The 21,398-nt window shown below is 42.4% G+C and overlaps 1 protein-coding gene across 1 annotated transcript in view; it reads right to left on the reverse strand.

Annotated features, from left to right (window-relative positions):
• Positions 1-4,693: 4,693 nt before the first annotated feature.
• Positions 4,694-21,398, reverse strand: part of LOC138349511 (DNA-directed RNA polymerase I subunit RPA49-like) — a 17,867-nt gene continuing 1,162 nt past the window's right edge. The window contains exons 2-8 of the mRNA XM_069324625.1: positions 19,764-19,973; positions 19,332-19,516; positions 18,272-18,403; positions 13,857-13,969; positions 6,795-7,028; positions 5,274-5,396; positions 4,694-4,879 (exon numbers count right to left, since the gene is read on the reverse strand). Coding sequence (XP_069180726.1) covers positions 4,744-4,879; positions 5,274-5,396; positions 6,795-7,028; positions 13,857-13,969; positions 18,272-18,403; positions 19,332-19,516; positions 19,764-19,973 — 1,133 coding nt within the window. The 3' untranslated portion in view covers positions 4,694-4,743. The remainder of the gene's footprint in view (positions 4,880-5,273; positions 5,397-6,794; positions 7,029-13,856; positions 13,970-18,271; positions 18,404-19,331; positions 19,517-19,763; positions 19,974-21,398) is intronic.

A 21,398-nucleotide genomic window follows, 5' to 3' on the forward strand; every position in this document is an offset into this window, starting at 1 on the left:
AATATCCCTAGGTAAATAGGTCACATAGAGGAGTAGGTCTGTACTGTATATCAGAGACCTTGTATGCTTGGAGCTCCTTAACTCTATAAGTGAGGTGGTGCAACATCCCTATACTGTACTGGGAGTAAAAATAGAGAAAATAGACTTAGTTATTATCCTTATATACAAACTGCCAGATGCAACAGCTGAGGAATACACACAACAGATAAACATAATAGAGAATAGCCTAGAGACACACTGACAAAATCAATACCCAATATTATCTTCCTAGGTGACTTCAATCTGCCTAGTCTAAGATGGAAGAATAACAAACAATAATATTATACTAGAAAATCTATCTGGACATAACCAACCAGAGATTAGAGAACTACTGTACTTATATTGGTACAAATTTTCACTTGACCAGCAGATAACAGAGTCAACTAGGAACAAAAATATTCTAGATTTGGTCTTCACAAACAATGAAGACAATCAGGAACATTATGATCTCAAATACCACATACTCAGATCACAAACTCATTGAAGTGCAAATTAACATCAATACTCATAATAGACCTAAAACAATGATCAAGCGAGAGGGGTTATTCAGTAAATTAAATTTTAATAATAAAAGGATTGACTGGGAAAAAATAAACAGGGAACTTACAAACATTCAATGGGAAACTGTTCTAAGTAATAAAAATCCTAAAAATAAAAAACAGGGAGATTGAAGCATTTATATCAGATTGAAGAAATGCAACTAGAACAGAAAGCAATACAAGAAATGAAGAAAAACCCAAAATATTTCTTCACATATGCGAAATCAAAAGCAAAAACCACTGCTGGTATTGGACCTATTCGTACAAGTGAAGTTTCGTACACTAAGGATGACAAAGAAATTAGTGAAATCCTAAAAAAAGCAGTACGAGAATATGTTTAGCACTCTAAACAACAGCATAAAAGTGGAAGATCCGGACAACTTTTTTTATGCGTGATATCCAAATCCCTGAAAATATAACTGATATCAACGCGAGCGTGGCAAATGTTGAGAGAGAATTGATAACATGCCCATGCACTCAGCCCCCCTGGTCCAGACTCATGGAATCTAATATTTATTAAAAAATGCAAAGTGCCAATAACACAGGCACTCAGTATAGTGTGGAGGAAGAGCTTGGACACGCAGGAGATACCAGATGCCCTTAAATCAGCAGACATAGCTCCTCTACACAAGAGGGAGCAAACCATTATCCAAGAATTATAGACAAGTTGCACTAACATTCCACATAATAAAAGTATTTGAGAGAGTGATCAAAGTCAGGTCACCAGTTTCATGGAGACCTTCACAACCCAAGCCAACATGGCTTTAGAGCGGGAAGATCGTGCCTTTCACAGCTACTTGACTACTACAACAATCACTGAGACATTAGAAGAGAATGCAGATGGTATACACGGACTTCGTGTATACCATCTTCATAAGATGGTATACACAGATGGTATACATGGACTTCGCAAAGGCATTCGATAAATAGCCATGGAATGATAGCACACATAATGAGGTTAATGGGAATAACAGGTAAAGTAGGATGGTGGATGTTCAATTTTCTGTCGAACAGAATACAGAATAACAGTCAACCAAATAAAATCAAGTCCAAGCGCAGTTAAGAGCTCTGTACCTCAGGGTACAGTCCTTGCACCAATGTTTTTCCCTGATTCTCATATCAAATATAGACAAAAATAAATCACAGCTTTGAATCATCCTTTACAGATGACAAAAATCAGAATGAAAATTACCTCTGCTGAAAAATCATTGAAAAACTACAAGCAGATATTAATAAAGTTTTTGACTGGGCAGCAGAAAATAACATGTTGCTTGAGGGTGATAAATTCCAGGTACTCAGGTACTGTATGGTAAAAATTAAGACCTTAAACAAAACACAATCAAATGTGCCCATAGTAGGAAAGCAGCATGTAAAGGATCTGGGAATAATGATGTCTGACGACCTAATGTTTAAGGAGCATAACCAAGCATATATTGCATCAGTTAGAAAGATTATAGGATTGATTACAAGAATTTTCAAATCCAGGGATCCTATCACAAAGGTTGCACTATTCAAGTCACTTGTGCTGTCCTGTCTTGAGTACTGCTCAATACTCACTTCCCTCATCAGAGCAGGAGAGATTGCTGAAACAGAGGGAATACAGAGAACATATACGGCATACATAGACATGATAAAGCACCTCAATTATTGGGATTGTCTCAAAGCTCTCCAAATGTACTCACTGGAAAGGAGATGAGAGAGATATCAAATAATATACACATAGAAAATACTGGAGAGCCAGGTCCCAACTCTGCACAGTAAAATAACAACATACTGGAGTGAATGATATGGAAGAAAATGCAGAATAGAACCAGTGAAGAGCAGGGGGTGCCATATGCACAATCAGAGAACACTGTATAAACATAGAGGCCCACGGTTGTTCAACATACTCCCAGCAAGTACTGTATAAGAAATATTGCCAGAATAAACGTGGACAGCTTCAAGAGAAAACTAGATAGGTTTCTTCAAGAAGTGCGGCAACAACCAGGCTTGCGAGAGTTAGACCAAGCTTTCAAGTCAAGCCTGGCCCCAGGCATCTTGACTAATCATTAGCATCTTTTGCATATCCAGTGACACTTACGTAGTCTTCCCGGCCTAATGCCTTAATTTGATGATAATTTGCTTACATCCCATACCCAGGGGAGCAGTCCCCATGGCATTGTGGTAAGACACTCTCCTGGCATATCGCGAGCGCTTTGGCCTGGGTTCATATCCTGGCCGGGGGATATTTACTGGGCGTCAGCACTTAACTGTAGCCTCTGTTTACCCAACAGTAAAATGGGTAACTGGTTGTTAAACGATTAGCAAGTCATTTTCCGGGGGAAAATAAGGATTAAGGACCTGCCGAAACGCTACACATGCTTGTGGCTGTACAAGAATGTAAGAATGTATGTATATAATAATATATATATATATATAAATAAATAAATAAATTAACTTCCCTACTTATTATGGTAGCAGAAGGAAGAAGTCTCTGGTCAGGATACACATTTGCCACAATCAAATCGTGGAATAATGACATTTGCCTTACTGTCAGAATTGAATTGTCCCACATTGCAATGTAGAATACTGTATATATATTTTCACAATTGTAAATCTTGCCTTTTAAATGTCCCTCAATTAAGTCCTTGGTGAATCAGATACCCTTGACATCACTCTAAGTTTCCTTGCTCTCATATAGGCATGCTGAATAATAAGCCGTTTTTACTGTTCTGTGCCACAGATGGTGTTATCTATTTCTTTCACGGTTCATGCCTTCTTTTGATACTTGGTTCCTCCTGCCATAGTAATAAGTGTAGAAAGTCTTAACCAAGTTACATGTTGACCCCACATGAATAACTCGTGGGCACTTCATGGAACAGAACTGCATTGTCACGCTAACAGTCGCACATTTTGTAGCACATCCCACACCTTTAGGATTGGATTTTTTCCCCACTGTTCTTTTGGGATATTGCTTATTTTGCCTTTCTGTTGTTGTATTGGTATCTTAAATTATATATACTAGGAATATTTGAATATTCCGTAGCAAGTACCATAAAGCCATCCAGGCTTTGTATTTTTTATAAATATTTGATTGCGATAATTTGGGTTTGGCGGGATACTTTGGCAACTTTTTCTCTACTAGATTCTTCACACACATTCTACAGTTTTGAATAACCATTAATATACTTCCTTATTTTCATGAAAATAAAATTACCAATCTTGGATGAAAGTTGCCAAATTATTTTGTTGCCCACAGGTACCTGGTTAAGTTTTACCAATGCAGGGTTCTACTGCTCTTACCTGATGGTCCCTGGTTCAATTTCTGGGCAGGACACAGATGAACAAGCCGGTTTCCTTTCACCTGATGCAACTGTTTACCTAGTTAGGCAACTGTTATGGGTTGCATTCTGGGAAAGGCAGATATGCCCGAGTACAGACCTCATGTCCCCGGCAATGAGATGCCATAAACCAATTTACAAAATCTACAGATTCACTTTCTATGCCTTTTACGTAATTTTTGTGCAGATGTTAATAATTCAACTTGCATACAAATGCTTTCTGAGAGATCATTATATTGTATCAGTTACCAATACTCATGAGGCATAAATAACAAAATATACTTTGTTAAATATACAAGTTAATAATGGTCAATATCTTTAACCAACCACAAGAAAGGATGATTAAAGATATTCAGCGACACTGCTTTTCATTATATCTTCCACACTCAAAACATGTCACATTTGAATATTATCTAAAGCAGGATTTCTGTTCTTTTAAGAATGCACTTTTATCTTAACGTCATATGCAGCCCAAGACTGCAAATTGTACAGCTTCAGTTTGCATGCTATGTTTCACATATGTATAAAATTTAAGATTAGAGCATTAACTTTCCTTCCTGATTTCATGCAATTTAATTAGACCTCCATTACTTATTTATGTAACAACTTGCAACACACCAAACATTTGCGAGTTGTTAGTCATAACATTCTTCCCCACAACTGTCATATGCACATTTCAAACTACTGTATACAGTATAAATATTATGTTCCTATTGTGCATAAGGTTCACAACTTTACAACATTCAACACTGTTACAATTTTCCAATGAGAAATCAAGGAGAATAAAATTTAACCTAAATATTCAAATTTAATATCATGTAAAAAGTCAATACTTGCACAGTAGTTTATTTGTTCCAGCCCTTATTGGACGGTTTAACACGTTTGTGGGCTTTGAAGAATTTAGCAAGAGGGATCTTGAGCTCATAAGAATTTCTATCACTTACATACGTTGCTCCAACTACTTTCATGAGGTTGTTAAGTCTGCAAAAGAAAAATAAATGAGACCAGTAGAGCCACTTTTCTAAGACCAGCAATAATAAATATCTGAGAAATGTGAAGATTCTATTGATACCATCCCATTAAACAGTGCAAAAATGACAGTTCAGAACAAGTAACGTAACATAGCTACTGACATACAGTTGGGTCTGTATTCATAAACAACCTAAGGCAGAGGGCAAACAGTTACTGTACCACACACTACTGTAATACACTTAAGTGTTCCTATGTTGAGGATCGAGTTATTTTTTAATAGTAAAATATGGTCTTTTGTTTGATTAACTTAAAGAGTCAAAAAGTCCTTTATCAGATGAACATTTATTCATCTCCTTTACCGTAGCCCATGCACAGAGTGGGTGGCTAAAAGTACACAACATACCTGTCTCGATTGATACTCAGAGACTGAAGAAGAGTCTTGACTGATTGCTTGTATTTATTTGCCATCAGAGACAAAATCAAGACACAGCAAGTAGCACGGTCCTCATTTAGGTTGGAGCGTACCCTGCAAAGAATGATTAATGTTAACATTTCTAACGGTATAAACAGTGATGCAAGGACTGTGCCCTTTGGTACAGAGCTTTTCATTGTGCTTGGGACTTTCTTTTATTTGACTGCTACCCTTTGCATTCTGTTTAACAAAAAATTTAAAAAACCCTCGCCCTACTGTGTGTTACTTGGATTCATCTCATTTTATGGGGCATCCCTCCATGATCACACCTATCAACTACCTTTGCCAAGTCTGTATAGATCTTCCAAGTCTTCACCCTTACAGTGTCTTAGAAGACAGTGTAAGGGCGAAGAGGAAGAACAGCCTATTGACATAGCTTGAGTGCAGGGGGGAGTTGTGTAAAATCCTGGTTTGTGCCTCGGAGAGGCTGCGGGATCCAGTAAGTTCAGTAGAACTTCGGTTTCAACTCTTTCACCCTGTCGGAGCTCAGTCGATTAAGGCAGTGTCTGGGATGCTCCCGGACGCAGGTTCGAATCCTCGTCACGGCCCTTGTGGATTTGTTCACATGCTTCACGCAGACTTCATATGCTTCAGCAGTCAATTGTTCTATTCCTTTTGTGGGAGTTTGCTACTTAAGACTGTTTCCCATTAGATGTTTGCACAACCTACAGTGGGAACACAACAAGTCAGCTGCAATGTGAGGTTAGGAACATTTAATACTCTATGGGAATATGGAGAAGCCATTTCTGCTTCTCATGGTACTGATGAAGGCTACTAAAGCCAACTGGTTGATTACTTAAGTTACTGTGCCACATTTATATGCACTTTATCTTGAGTAGAATTTGATTAACTTATGAAAAGAACTAAAGATTATAAAAATGTCAAATACAGTACTGTATATACAATTCCTGTTGTTGGGTGATAAAGACTGTACTTAGGCTATCCAAGGTCCCCCTAGACTAACTACCAACTTCCCCAAGAACGCAGCCTACAACAGTTGTTTAATGCCTAGGTACTTACTGCTCACTGTCGCAAACGATGAGTCACAATAACATGGCTGAAGATATGATGACCAAACACACACCAAAAGATGAAAAAACGACGACGTTTCAGTTCGTCATGGAATATCACATGACTTTATAATGGTCCAGGACAGACCATAACGTCATCGTTTCTTCATCTTCTGGTGTATTGTTTGGTCATTACTGCTCACTGATAGGTGAACTTTCACCAGGTGAAAGGAAATGTACCCAACTGTTTCTGCCATGCCTGGGGATTGAACCTGGGTCTCTCAATTGCAAGCCATGAAAATAGTCCACAATGTTACAAGCCTCAATTACTGCCTACAAATCCTCATCTGTGGCTAAATGATATGTTTAATTTTACAAATTTGGTGATATGGTTAACTTTTATTTTCTATGTATAGCTGTACAGTACTATCCTCTGGCTTACTTTCTTTGGTGGTGAGTTTCAGTATATTCTTTCAGAATGTATTGTTTAACTCTTGGGGGGCAGTCATTCAATAAGTTGTCTTGACCCTTACTATTTTGTAGCTCTCTACCCCTGCATTTGAGGAAGGTTATGAGGTATTCCACATAAAGAGCAATGCATGCTGTTCGGATCTTGTCATCTTCATTTTTCCTCGACTTAGAATTTGTGATCAATTGTTGGAATAGCACTGAAGTTCTGTTGGTCAAACAAAAATACAAGAAATTAAAATTAATCCAAGTTAATGACAAGTTTTCTAACACAAATATGGCAGAAAACTAGCACTGAATGTAATGAAACGACACTTTTTGGGTGAGCCCCGTCGGCTTCCTGAAGCAATCCTAACTTTTAAATTTTTTTTGCTGGGATATTCCTGCATGGGCCCTAAGCCTTTGGTTGGCCAAGTAAATGTTATTTGTTTCTGTTTTACTTGTTTTAGGGAGGGTTGCTGGGGAGCCTCCAGGACTCGCCCATGAAAATGGCGTTTCATTACATTCAATGCTGGTTTTCTGTGGAGAGCCCCTTTGGCTCCCTGAAGCTACTTAACTAAAGACAAGAAAAAGAGGGACTTACCCTGGAGGTGGTCGCCACTCACTCCTCAACTCGAAGTCAAGACAGCTGGCTGCAACCTGCGACCCAAGACTACACACGCCCAGCTAAGGGCCAGGAACATTAACAAGCTACCATGCGGCCAGAACCCTGTTTGACCACCAAAAACTCCATGCCTGAACGTCAGCCCAGGATATGTTAGCAGGAAAAGCTGCGAACTTACGAACGTCGTGGGCACGGGGATAGACCGCAGGCTGGCTGGACCAAATAACCCTGCGGATAACCTGGGAGACTCGCGCCCTGGAAAAGGGAAGAAGGGAAACCGGGCCCACGCAAATCGCTTCCCCAGCCACCAAGACCATGACATGCAAGTAACGACGAAGAGCCACAACCGGACACAAGACATGATGCACCCCAGGCCGAACCAACCAAGCATCAACAACCCAAGGACCCCTCCGGAATGTAGCAGTCTCATTTTTAGCCAGAAAAGGAGACAGCTGCAAACAAACTGACCACCAGGACCGAGAGCAGAAACCCCTGCGCTAGAGGAGAGCATGAAGCTCCCCGACCTGATCCCCAGAGGCCAATGCCAACAAGAAAAGAGCTTTAGAAAAACAATCATGAACCAAAGGGGCCACCACAAACTGAGGAGAGGAGAGCACCTGGTCCAACGACCAGGACAGCTCAGGTGGTGCATTAGCAGGCTGGAGGTGAAACAATGTACGAGTTAGCTTGCAAACGGAGTAGAAATGACATTCACCCCAAATGCAAGCTGAGGCGGCTCCGCTAGTGCCACATGATATGAGGCGACAGTATTCGGCATGATTACTGCCCTACTGGGGAGCAGTCCGAATTGAGCCAGATCGTCGATCCGCGAACAATGCGAACCCTCTGAAACTAATTCCATACCGCCGTGAACTTCCTTACCATGCTGTGAGCTCGACGGAAGGACGGACCCCACCAACCCTTGCCGGCCTGGTGAGCACTGGCCACAAAACTTCGGCAGACACACGAGAGGAAGCCAGCAACACAGCAGCCGACGCAAGGCCCTCAGGGACCAAACCCAGCGATTGCGTGAGCGGCGGAAGGGGCAACCCCAAAGGATCCAAAATAGCCACCGAAGCCAGATCCAACCGAATGGGTATACCAGCTTGGTGAAGTTCAGACTCCCTCACAGCTGCTCGAACAATCGACGAGTGACCCAGGTGCCTCCCAAAAACAGCCGAAGGTGGGACTGCAGCCACAGCAATGCCGCTGGAGGGAAGAGACAAAGTGGTCCAAGAGCCCCACACAAGACCCAGCCAAGTCCGAACCAGAGAGGGGACCAAATAGGACTTCCGCCAGTTCACCAAGAACCCGAACCCGGCAAGCTGGCAAAGCACCAAATCCCTGGCGAGCAGACACATGGACCGGCTGGAGACGTAAACCAGCCAGTCGTCGAGGTAGGCCAGAACTCGGACCCCTAGTAGATGCAAACAGGTCACCACAACCCGGGTAAGGTGTGTGAATACGCAAGAAACCAGATTCGAAACTGAATAGAAGGCAACGAAAGCGGTAAGCGTGCCACCTTACGACAAAACTGAGCCAGTCCTGAAACCCGGATGAATCGAGACGGTGCCAATACGCATCTCGGAGGTCCAGACACACCATCCAGCTCCAAAAGAAGCCAGACATGGGACAGAGTGGTCATCCGAGAGGAGGGACAAAAAACACATGGGCTCAGACGGGACAAGTCCAGAATGAATCTCAGATCTGCACAGTCCCATTTTGGCACAAGAAATGGGTGGGAAACCAACCTGAGGGACGCCGTTGTTTCGACCACGACCAAGCGTACCCACTTCAGGGTGATCTGACAGCGCAGGAGAAGAGGCCTGCCCAGCCAACCCCGAACCCCCCAAAGGAGGAGCCACTCAATGCCACTGGAGGCCGGAAGAAATGACCCGAAACACCCATGAATTGTGGGACCAGGCATGGGGCAGAGGGCGAGCCTCCCCCCCATCACTCCATCAACTGGGGTGAACTGCGAAAGGGCCGACGACCCTCATTAGAAGCCGAAGGACGCTCAGGGCGATCACTGCGCCGACCAGGCACCTTCGGCACCGAAGAAGGGGCTGGCTCCAAATCTGGCACTACTGGTCCACCGCGACCAAAGGAACTGCAAACCCTGGCACGACCCTTCCAAGCAGGGCCACATCCCCCCCAGAGAATCAACAAGTCTGACATGGGACAGCAACTAGATGAAGCCGCCTGCAGATATTGCATAACCGCAAACTCTTCAAACAGCAATGGGTAAAAAAGGGTCGCAAAAAATGCAAGAGCCCAAGCAGATTCCAATGAGTGAGCGAGCACCACCTGTCAGCATGCGAGGCGAGAAGTAAAGAACAGACACCGCTTCCTTCAGAATCGGCACAAACAACTTCAAGAAAGCAGCTGATGCCCGAGCTGCCAAGGCAAGCGCACCAGACGCAGGCCCGGAACCCAGCAGCACCATATCCTCCTCGAGCCAACCCAAAGACAGTTAAGGCAGGGGAAAAGAAGCACAAGACTGAAGCAAAATGTCCATGGGCGCGCAAGTCCTCAGTCATCAAGGACGCCGAAAGGGCAGGAACCTGCACGTGAAGCTGTACTTATCTGATACCTCAAGGAAGAGCAGGGGCAATTAAGCACCCATTAAGGCACTCAAACTCACCCCCAAAGTAAACCTGAACCACCATAGTAGTTTCCCGCCACTCAAGCGCGCAGGTCTGACAGAATGCATGCCACGCCCCCAATGGGTCGTAATGCACGTAAGGCACCTCATAATGCATGCAGTAAGGAAAAAGAGCAACCAAACTCAAATGAAGAAGGCTCCATTATCGAGGCGAAATCCGGGTGTCGCAGGAGGTACGAAGCAATAGCCTTCTGAATCTCCTTAGGCGGGAAGTGGGAAGCCGAAAACATCTGGAAAGAGGGAACTGAGGAACCCAAGGGAACCAGGAACCGAACCCAGGGAGGAGTCGAACTCATATCAAACTCGTACAGGGAGGGGGGGAATAAGAAAACCCCTCCCCCCTGCAACAACAAGCCCTGCTCTAAGGATACCAAGCATGGTCAAGTGGGGTCCAAGCCGCCTCCTCCCAAGCCCCAGGATCCTCCATGTCAGGACCCGGGGCAGAATCATCCTCCAAACCCTCTGCCTGTGGAGAAAAAGCAGAGAAGAAGGGTTTCTGCTGGTCTGATCCAAGAGCTCTGGCAGGAGGAACTGGCTCGAATGCCTCCGCCGCCAAACCAGAAGGGGCACCCCCCAAAACCGCCCGAGTCTCACCACCATCTAAACCCTGCCCCGACTCTGAAACCCTCAGATGTCTGGGAGCAACAGGGGAGGGCAGAGGGGGGAGCAGGTCAAACAACTTTAGGGATAGGACAAGAGAGTGAGGACAAAACCAAAGTAGAGGCGACTAATGCCCCAAAGTCCGGGTTCCTATAGCCAAAGCAGGGCAGCCTCCGGGCATCTGGAAAGGCAACTAACCTAGCGGGTTGCAGCAACCTAAACCTTGCATGATATGCTGAAGCTGCCTGCACCTGAATATCAATAGCAGTGGACTGGGTGAATTGGAGTACAAGCAAGGAACATCACTTGTAGGACTCCGGGTCAAAGGCAGGTGTCATTAATCCAACAGGCAGTCAGGCGGAGGCAAAAATGGCGAGTGTCACCCTGAGACATGGGGACAGAACAACCTTCAAACTTGCACAAAATGAGATGGGACTCAGAGGACGCATCCATTGAACCAATGAGCCCCAATGGGGTTTTCCAGGGATCTTAGGCTGACTGCTAAGGGAAGCCCAGGCAAGGTACTGCTAACCAGTTATCCCAGAACTACCAAACAAACAAAAGCAGAACCCCTGTAATGTGTACAATCACAGGGGCCTAACGGAGAGTCACCAAAATAATACAAGTGGTCCTGTAACCACACCAGGTAGACCCCCACCAGACAACCAAAACAGATTTGAGATTAAATTCCTATGGATACCATCACATGTTGGCATCTCAAAGCATGACACTGTTGATATGCTTGCTAAGACAGCCTGCAGAAAACGAGTGGTAGAAATTGATATGGGTGTTTCATTAGCAGTGACAAAGAGAATACTTAAACAAATATCTAATGAAAATCTCACCGACCTAACAAATTCACAAAGACCTGAAAGTTGTAGCATTAAATATTATGATAGATATCGTGAGGAGACATTCACATATGGGACTAATAGAACAAGAACCCGGCAATGTGATGTTATAGTGGCCAGAATACGCCTGGGATATAGACGTATCTGGCAGCTTTCTCAAAACCCAAATGTCGAGTACACAATGTGTCAACTTTGTGAAAGAGAAAACATGCACTCTTGAACATTATATTGTAGAATGTCCCATACTGACTGACTTTCGCCCTCCTGGGCTAAGGTATGCTGAACTCTATAATTACTATATGAGTACTGGAACACTTGATATATTGGACTTGTATCCAAGATTGACCATGTAATATATCAATTATACAATGTATATATATGATGTAACAATATAACCTGAGCTTGTAAAAGCACCTTCATCACCTTCAGTGATTAAGTGCTTAATTGCTCACTAGTTTCTTTATCAGCTATCTCACCCTGTCAGAGTAAATGAGACAAATGTATGTGAATGCATGTGTGTGTATATATGGATGTATATGTATGTGTGTGTATGTATATGTATGGGTATAAAGTATATATGGAAGCTGATCAGAATTACATTTCACCTTTGTGAATGTACATTAATGACACTATGTAAAAGACACATCAAACACTTTATGTAGGGCATACGTAGATCTGTGTATCTATGTATTTACGTAAGTAGGTTAGCTTAGCATTTTAAAAGCACCGAATCACCTTCTGTGGTTGAGTGTTCAATAAACCCCTGAACTATATGTTTAACACTTCTCTAACCCTGTCCATGGAGGACAGAAGAAAATGTATATATGCTCGTTAGCATTGTAAATGTGTGGCCACGTCTGTGGTAGAAAAAAAAAACTGGTTGCTAAGTGTATTATAAGATGGCTGCACAGTACCTTGCGCACCTGCTAGCGACGATAGTACCTCCTACCTAAGGACAAACAGCGGGAAGAAAGCCCCAGCTGACCCAAAGGGTGGTCATTCACCGAACAGTAAAAGAACCCTGCGGAGGTATTTCCCAAACAGTTTGTGGAAGGTAACCCCAAACTGTAAGGGCAGTACTTACAGGGCACTTAGGGAAGGTGACCCTAGGCACATGCAGCTCCAGTACTTCTTGAATTACACTTGGCTCGTACACCATCACGAGGCACAGCATTGCACAAGGATTGGAGCCAGAGTCGAAGGACCGCTACTCAACACATCAGCCTCAGAACTGGGGTTGGATAGTTGGTGCAAGGGGTCTGGGGAGGGGAAAGCTCCCCTTCCCCCTCCCAGGGAGGGGGGGGGGAACTGCACAGTGTGGGGCACGGCGGCGATAGTGATGTCATGCTTGTTTGCTCTCGCTTTTAGTTTAGGGAATTCTGCTTGCTAGTTCGGCTTTCAATTGCAATTTTTAACCAGCTGTAGTTTGCTTTGGGACCCCTACCTCCCTACCTTTCTGGGGGCCTAACCTGGTAGATGGCAGACACAGAATGCTTCCAACCACACTGGGGTTTCTATAGGCCATTGCTCCTCGTGCCTCTCTGAGGAGGGGCAGGGAGGGGGGGGGGGAGGTTCTGGCTCATGGTCCCCAGTAGGCTAGAACTCCATCGAACTGACTGATGCCATGGTCTAATACATACATATCAGCCCGGTAGGCTCCGGGGAGCCGGAGGGGCTCTCCACAGTAACAGCCGACAAAAATGCAACATATCACTACATACAAAACCATGACAGAAATTGACAGTTTATAAAAAGTAATTTTTTAACCCACAACTTCAAGAACAAGAGCCCATAGGTTAAGAAAACAGATGCCCCAAATTTAGAAAAAAATATGAAAAATCTCTTGTGAACAAAATGTTAGAAAGATGGAATAACTTAAATTAAAGAGCAGTCGATGTCAAAACTATCTGAAGTTTTAAAATACCATATGACAAAAATTATAGAGAAGACAGACACCACAAGGATAACTCTCATTCTGTAATTACAAACACACAAAACCATAAAGTTAAGAGTTATTTATAAAAAGAAAATGCCATGAACATCAAGTGCCCAAGACATTTTGATACCCTCTCATCAAATATATGATGAACTATAAACAAAACACCAAACTTCAAGAAAGATTTTCATAAATTCTTAAAATCAATCACTAATCTGGTAGGCTGCAGTGCCTATGATAGTCTCAGAGTTGTGCACACCAACAGTGACAGATCAAGGTGTTAACTCTGATTTCTGGCTAAAGACCATGATGATATCATGGGATGGTTTTCCAGGCCAGGTAAGAAGGTAACAATATAATGTCTGAATTCAAGCACTTACTTGCTCTCTATTTGCTCTTCCCTCAGTAGCACTTTGGCAGGTGATGCCAAACTTTCCCAAACATGGTCTGGAGCAATAGACTCCAACTTGTACACATCCTCTACTGTACTTGCCTGTTGAAAAACATTATCAAGAGCTTAAGAACATAAGAATAAAGGTACTGCTTTTGTCCTATTTACCCATATAAGACAGATCCTATTTTAAAGCAACTTTCTCAAAATGCTTACTCAAAAGTTCTCAATAAATGTTAAATACATCTTTGTAATTCCTTGGTATCATACCAACTCACCCTCAACTACCCTAAAAGCCTCCTTTCATTATCAGTTTTGTCATCACATGAAGTAGCAATCACAACTGTTACCCTGAACCTTTCAAACTTTAATTTTACTATACAAGTTCTTTATTTCTTAATACTAGTCTTGATATACTAAAAAAATTCCTTCTTTGAGAAAAAATTGATATTATATAATGGACTCGAACCTGCTTTCCCTAAACTCAGATGCACGCGTGCACACGCACACACACGCGCGCACACACACACACACTTAGGTAATTACACACATTATCAACTTGTACATGGTAGTGTGGCTACCAAAGTCCAGGGGTACAGGTTCAATTCCATTGTACTACCTCAACATTTCCTCTGATATTTCACATTCTTGTGATGTCATTGCATATTTCTTCTTTATTCCTTATAATCTTTCACTCCTTTAATAATTCTCACCTCAGTCTCACACTGAGAAGTTATATTAGAAGGAACTTTTTTATTGGCATAGTTGTTAACAAATGGAATGCATTAGGTAGTGATGTGGTGGAGGCAGACGTCATACACAGTTTCAAGTGTAGAGATGATAGAGCCCAGTAGGCTCAGGAATCTGTACACCAGTTGATTGACAGTTGAGAGGCAGGACCAAAGAGCAGAAGCTCAACCCCCACAAGCACAACTAGGTGAGTACACTTTGTTCTTGCTTCCTCTCAGCTTTGGTTTCTATAAACCTAGCACATCAAACATTAACCTAATATAATATTCCCTCCTTAAACATCACCCTTTTCATCACGTCACACATTACCTCCTTATATATCCACCGGTTGAGTGACAGTTGAGAGGTGGGACCAAAGAGCCAGAGCTCAACCCCCGCAAGCACATCTAGGTAACTAGGCAAATATACATTACTTCCTTATATAACACCACACATTACCTCCTTGTATAACATCACCCCTTTCATCATTGGCCATTTATTTCCCTTCCAGTCACATCCAACTCAGCCATGTGATCCTGTTCTTGTGGCACTTTAACTCCAAATTTTCCACCACAAGGGATTCACAGTGGTCAGCATAGCTGGTATATTACCAAATTGTCCCAGGTTCAAGTCCCACAGCAAGAAATGGTTGGGCACATTTCCTTTCACCAGATGCCTCTGTTGACCTAGCAGTAAATAGGTATCAAGGAGATAGGCAACATTTGTAAAGGTTAAGTAAGTAATTATCAACAGAAGGCACCAAACCGGGAAGGCTATGTAGCACCATCAAATGTACGGAATAATCAGAGAGCGCTAAATATTACCAAGGATGCCAATACGAGAACAGAAACGCATAAGGCGAACGATATCAAACGTATCCGATTCACTAAGAATTCTATTGAGTGACAAGTGACCGCGAGGGGCGGTCGGAAAGCAAGACACAGGCTTGTCCTGGAAGTCTGGACATTCAACAAGGATATGCACGACAGTAAGAGGGACAATGCTATTTGGAAGGAGCTGGGTGGCGCTCCATTAAGTGACCGTGAGTTAAGTGAGTATGGCCAAGACGCAACCGCGCTAGAGCTGTTTCCCACCGCCAATTACAGTGGCAGGAGGAAGGCCATGGGAACACACAATGCTTAAGAGGATGCAGTTGATGTAAGGGTTAAAACAAATTCAAATAATAAACAAAGGAGGACAAAAACTAAAATCCTAAAAAAAAAAAAATTTTGGTACACACATTATCATTACCACCGGGTAATGATAATGTGTGTACATAATAAAACAAATGAGCTGATCCTTACATATGCATGTAACAGTAAATAGACTAGTCCTCGTGTAATAAAGAATATAAATTAGTCTTTGTGTAACAAAGGGGCCTCGTAGCCTGGTGGATAGCGCGCAGGACTCGTAATTCTGTGGCGCGGGTTCGATTTCCGCACGAGGCAGAAACAAATGGGCAAAGTTTCTTTCACCCTGAATGCCCCTGTTACCTAGCAGTAAATAGGTACCTGGGTGTTAGTCAGCTGTCACGGGCTGCTTCCTGGGGGTGGAGGCCTGATCGAGGACCGGGCCGCGGGGACACTAAAGCCCCGAAATCATCTCAAGATAACCTCAAGATGACAGAGCAAATAAAATACACCTTCTGTATATAATAAAACAAAGTAACTAGTCCTTGTAAACTTGACACAAACTTATTTGATTTTGCACATTCAGCCTCTTCATTAGTTGACTATTTCCATTTCCTCATTTATAAGAGCAGAGAATCAAAGATATATTAAGACATCACAGAGCAGTGTGTGTGTGTATAGTAAGGGGTGGTGTCACTTTGAAGTTACCATGGCATTAGCCCCTACACTGTTCCACTTGCCATGTCATTTTTCTCACTTGATTTGTTAATTATTTTTTGTCATACACACCTCGATATAGTACTGTATAGTTCAGGGGCAAAACATGTAAAAAGGTGTGCAAGGAGAAGGAGTCAGCTGAAAGAAATTCACCATCTCTGTCTAATTCCTCTTCTGAGGTTATCAAACACTAACAACCAATTATTCCAAACAAGAACACTGGCATCATTTCCAGATTGAAGCAACATTTCAGCACTAGCATTAATTTTTCTTTATTTCCACTGGGCGTTTCTCGCTGTCCCCAAGCAGGTAGAGGAGGAGCTGCCTCGCATGGGCCAATAGGAGCTCCTTAGTAATTACTTAAGTGTAGTTACAGGATGAGAGCTATGCTTGTGGTGTCCTGTCTTCCCAGCACTCTGTCATATAACGCTTTGAAATTACGAAAGTTTTGACCTCCACCACCTTCTCACTTAACTTGTAGCCCACCCCCCTCGTGTGGGCCAACAGCAGCCGCCTCGTGTGGGCCAACAGCAGCCGCCTCGTGTGGGCCAACAGCAGCCGCCTCGTGTGGGCCAACAGCAACCGCCTCGTGTGGGCCAACAGCAGCCGCCTCGTGTGGGCCAACAGCAACCGCCTCGTGTGGGCCAACAGCTGTCGCCTCGTGTGGGCCAACAGCAGCCGCCTTGCGTGGGCCAACAGCAGCCGCCTCGTGTGGGCCAACAGCAGCTGCCTCGTGTGGGCCAACAGCAGCTGCCTCATGTGGGCCAACAGCAGCCGCCTCGTGTGGGCCAACAGCAGCCGCCTCGTGTGGGCCAACAGCAGCCGCCTCGTGTGGGCCAACAGCAGCCGCCTCGTGTGGGCCAACAGCAGCTCCCTCGTATGGACCAATAGCAGCTCCCTCATATGGACCAATAGCAGCTCCCTCGTATGGACCAATAGCAGCTCCCTCATATCTTACCTTATTAAAACTACTCAATAGCTCTGTCGATAGAACTTCGGCCTCACACACGTGGAGTCCGTGGTTCGAGTCTGCTTGAGCCCAGGTGAATGAAATGCAGAAGGCCTGTTGTCGTATGGGCCAATAGCAGCTGCCTTGTGTGATACAACAGGCCTTCTTCATTCCATTCACCTGGGATCTAGGAGACTCGAATCACGGACCCCACGCATGTGAGGCTGAAGCTCTATTGACCAAGCTATTGAGTACAGTACTGTAGTTTTTAATAAGGTTAAGTTTCCTGAAGCAGCAACCTGCTGCCAAAATGGAATTTTCGACTTTCCCTGACTACTACTGAAGCTCAGACGAATTAGTGATCCACACCCACATAATTATTTATATTTACATATACTGTATATTCATATTTTATTTATTGCATTTCCACAGTTGCCTTTACAGTATTTTATGTTTTATGCTAGGTATGATGCTTAAGGCCTTGATTAAAATTTTCTAAGACTATGAACAAATCCACCAGGGTCGTGACGAGGATTCGAATTCGAGGATTCGAGGGTTCGAATCCTCGTCATGGCCCTTGCGGATTTGTTCATTTGATGCATCACGTTAATGTGATCTCTGTGTAATTTCTAAGACTATTATTTTGTAGTTCTTTCTTAAAATGAACATTGAGTGGAGAAGAGACAGAAAAAAACACATTTAGATTTGTGTGTATGCTCTATATGATCCCAGATGATAGAAAAAGTACCAGAAAAATTACAAGACAGGCTCACAAGAATGCTACTGTATAAACATACATATTGGAGTAAATGTAGCAGCTGCCACAGTAAAATAAAAGTAAAATACACTCAAAATTTGGCATTATGGTACTGTACTTACCTCTCTGTTACACTTTGGTAAAACTGCTGCAAATGTCTCGTGTGTCGTTAAATCTTCTTTTAACATTTTAGGTTCCAAAGTGACAGACGTTGTAGCCTGGTCAATAGCTCCTGACATGTTTTGGGCATTAACCTGCAAAGCAAACAAATACAGCACACTGAATACACAATGAAAGAAGACTTGATGCCTGGGGAGTTTAATGCCATCATACAGCTTCATTATTTTGGCAATATATTAAACTAATTTTTGCAAGCATTAGTCAAGAAAATACTGTAGTTGGCCGAGAATAAAAAGTGTGAAAAATTAATAAAGTAGAAAAAACCAAATGTTAGGAATAACAAATACTTCTGATCTATTTTATTTTGCTGCCCCTAATGACTCGGAAGTCAATGAACAGGATCATGCACAATTAGGACAAACATTGTCCTGCCTGATAGTAGGGACGAGTACATCGTTCTGTTGACTTGTCAGTGCCATCCTGCCTGGCTGTTCATGATCCTAGTCCGATGACAGTGGATCTTACAATAGGGAATAACCAACTGTGATACTTTCTTCTTTTAACTAATTATCTACAGGAGCACTTTAGAAATTTATCTATTATTACAAATGAGTCAAGACCTCACTTTAGCCATCACAGCTGATCATATCAAATAATGTGTAAGACACTCGCCTGGCGTTCCACGAGCGCTTTGTCATGGGTTCGTATCCTGGCCGGGGAGGATTTACTGGGCACAAATCCTTAACTGTAGCCTCTGTTTAACTCAACAGTAAAATGGGTCCTTGGTTCTAAAAAATGATTCTTCGCGGTGGGGATCGTATTCCAGGGACCTGCCTGAAACGCTACGCGTACTAGTGGCTGTACAAGAATGTAACAACTCTTGTACATATATATATATATATATAAAAAAAAAAAATATTGAGTGTTCCAGTAATGTCATAAATTGTAATAATTTTGTCATGCACACCTCAATGTACTGTAGTACATTTAATTAGCCAAGCAGTCCAAAGGTTAATAAGTAATCATTCTTCTCCGGGTTATACCTAACTAATCCGAACTTGCCTTATATTGATTCCGACGGTTCACCATTTGCTGAGATCGTTTAGTTCCAAATTCAGAAGATATTGCCTGTTGCTTTTCTGCATATGTCAGTGACTCAAATGGTAACACCAAATCAGAAGCGGTATTCTTAGCTGATAATATTGGGCTGACACAATATGCACTGGTTTCTATGAGCTTCATTTTTCCTGTGAAAACAATGAAAGTTAATTATATTCAGTGTACATTGGTAAATACACTATGCTCAAAATATCACCAAACTAGACTTCACAGTAATACTGTATCGAAAAATATAATGCTATGTATAAAATATTACTGAACTAGTATTTACTCCGACGTCTAAAAAATAAAATAAACAAATTTTGTTCATCATTTGCTTCACTATTTTCAGTTTTTTACATTAATGTCAATCAATACTTCATAAAATATGCAAACCTGTAGCCTTGTTTAGTACACCAAGAAAAACAGACTGATTTGCAAACAACGGCCTCGGTTCTTCTCCAAAATTTTTCCCAACATAGTCCAATTTTGTGGTTTCTACTGTAAGAATCCGCTTATCTTGGTCTCGGAAATTACCAGAGTTATTGTGGTGTAATTTTACCTGCAGATTTGCATTCTCAAGAGGTCTCCCATTCGCAAACGTCACTGAAATAAAAACCAAGTTTTATTTTCATAAGCTGAACACTACAATATTTAATTTAATCTATTAAGAGTACACTGTACTGTAAGATGAGCTACAGTCATGTTTATTAAGTGCACACATTATTTAGCTGATGATGGCTCTTAATTTGTGAAGATGCATTCCAATATAAACCACAGGATGCAGATTCGGTCCAGCCATCCTGCTCCAAAGATTTCCTCAGTTAGATCAAGTTATTGTGGTTTCATTGTGTATTTAGAGGCATTTTATGTGTGAAAAATAAGGATTCATTAGAAATATCTCCTAAAATCCACTTTTTAAAAAATCTTTACTCAACAAAACATATTTTTAAAATAATATTTAATGCTCCAACTTTCTAAACAAAAATTTAGTACAGGGTAGGTGCCAGGACCCAGCATCTGAAAATTTATTCATCAAAGTGAAAATAAAAATTACACAAGAAACACCTACAGTACGAACTGAAAGAGATTTGCATGTAATAACACCAGAATTTATTATGGTAATGCAACATCTACAGAAATAGTACAATTCAGTTTGCTGGTCTTTGGACACAGGAAAGTTTTGACGTTCTCGGTAGATTAAGAAATAGTAACATAGGCTTTTTACAAACATTATGGTATGAAGCAAAAAAAGAGGAGAATTTGTTCTATAAAATGAAACTGGAATGGCCAGTGTACATTCATGTAAAGTACATTCAAAACCTACGGATATATTAATGAAAAATTAACAGTGCCTGAAGTCAGTGAGTACCAATTGTTTGGACACCCAAGCTCCAGTCTTTATTATTATTTATTTATATACAAGAAGGAACATTGGGTTTGAGAACATTGGTGTTCTTGCATTCTTGCACAACCACTAACATTTTACAGTTCCTGCGACGGCACTTGAACCAATCGTATTGGCGTTTGCCTTTCCATTGGAGACTTTCGGTGCCGTGGAGAGGGGGGACCTGCTGCTTGGTAGCAGCTTCTCCTCCGTATCAACTTACCCTGGATTTACGCCCTGGAGAGGCCATTCCAGACCGACAACCAGAGCACAACTCCATACGTCTCCTGAGACTGATGGATGCCTACTGCTACTACTAACATACATGGTATTTTAGGCAGAGGGTTAATCATCTTAGACAATTGGGTATTTTACCAATTTCCAACATACAGTAGAAACCTCGAGTGATGACCGCCTCAAATTGGCGACCCTTTGGGGTAACGAACGCCCCGATTGCCGACAATTTCGTCTCGTTAAGCGACCGCTCATTTGAATAACCTCAACACCACATGGTGGCGTCTGGGGCTGCTTCTCGCATGCGCATCCGGTACATCGTCCACCTCCTTCAACAGAGCCATCGGTATAGCACTGATACACATCGTTACCCATACCCTGAGTACTCTCAGTGATGCTTTTCAGTGTTA

Source organism: Procambarus clarkii, chromosome 14, assembly GCF_040958095.1.
Source record: "Procambarus clarkii isolate CNS0578487 chromosome 14, FALCON_Pclarkii_2.0, whole genome shotgun sequence".
NCBI lineage: Eukaryota > Metazoa > Arthropoda > Malacostraca > Decapoda > Cambaridae > Procambarus > Procambarus clarkii.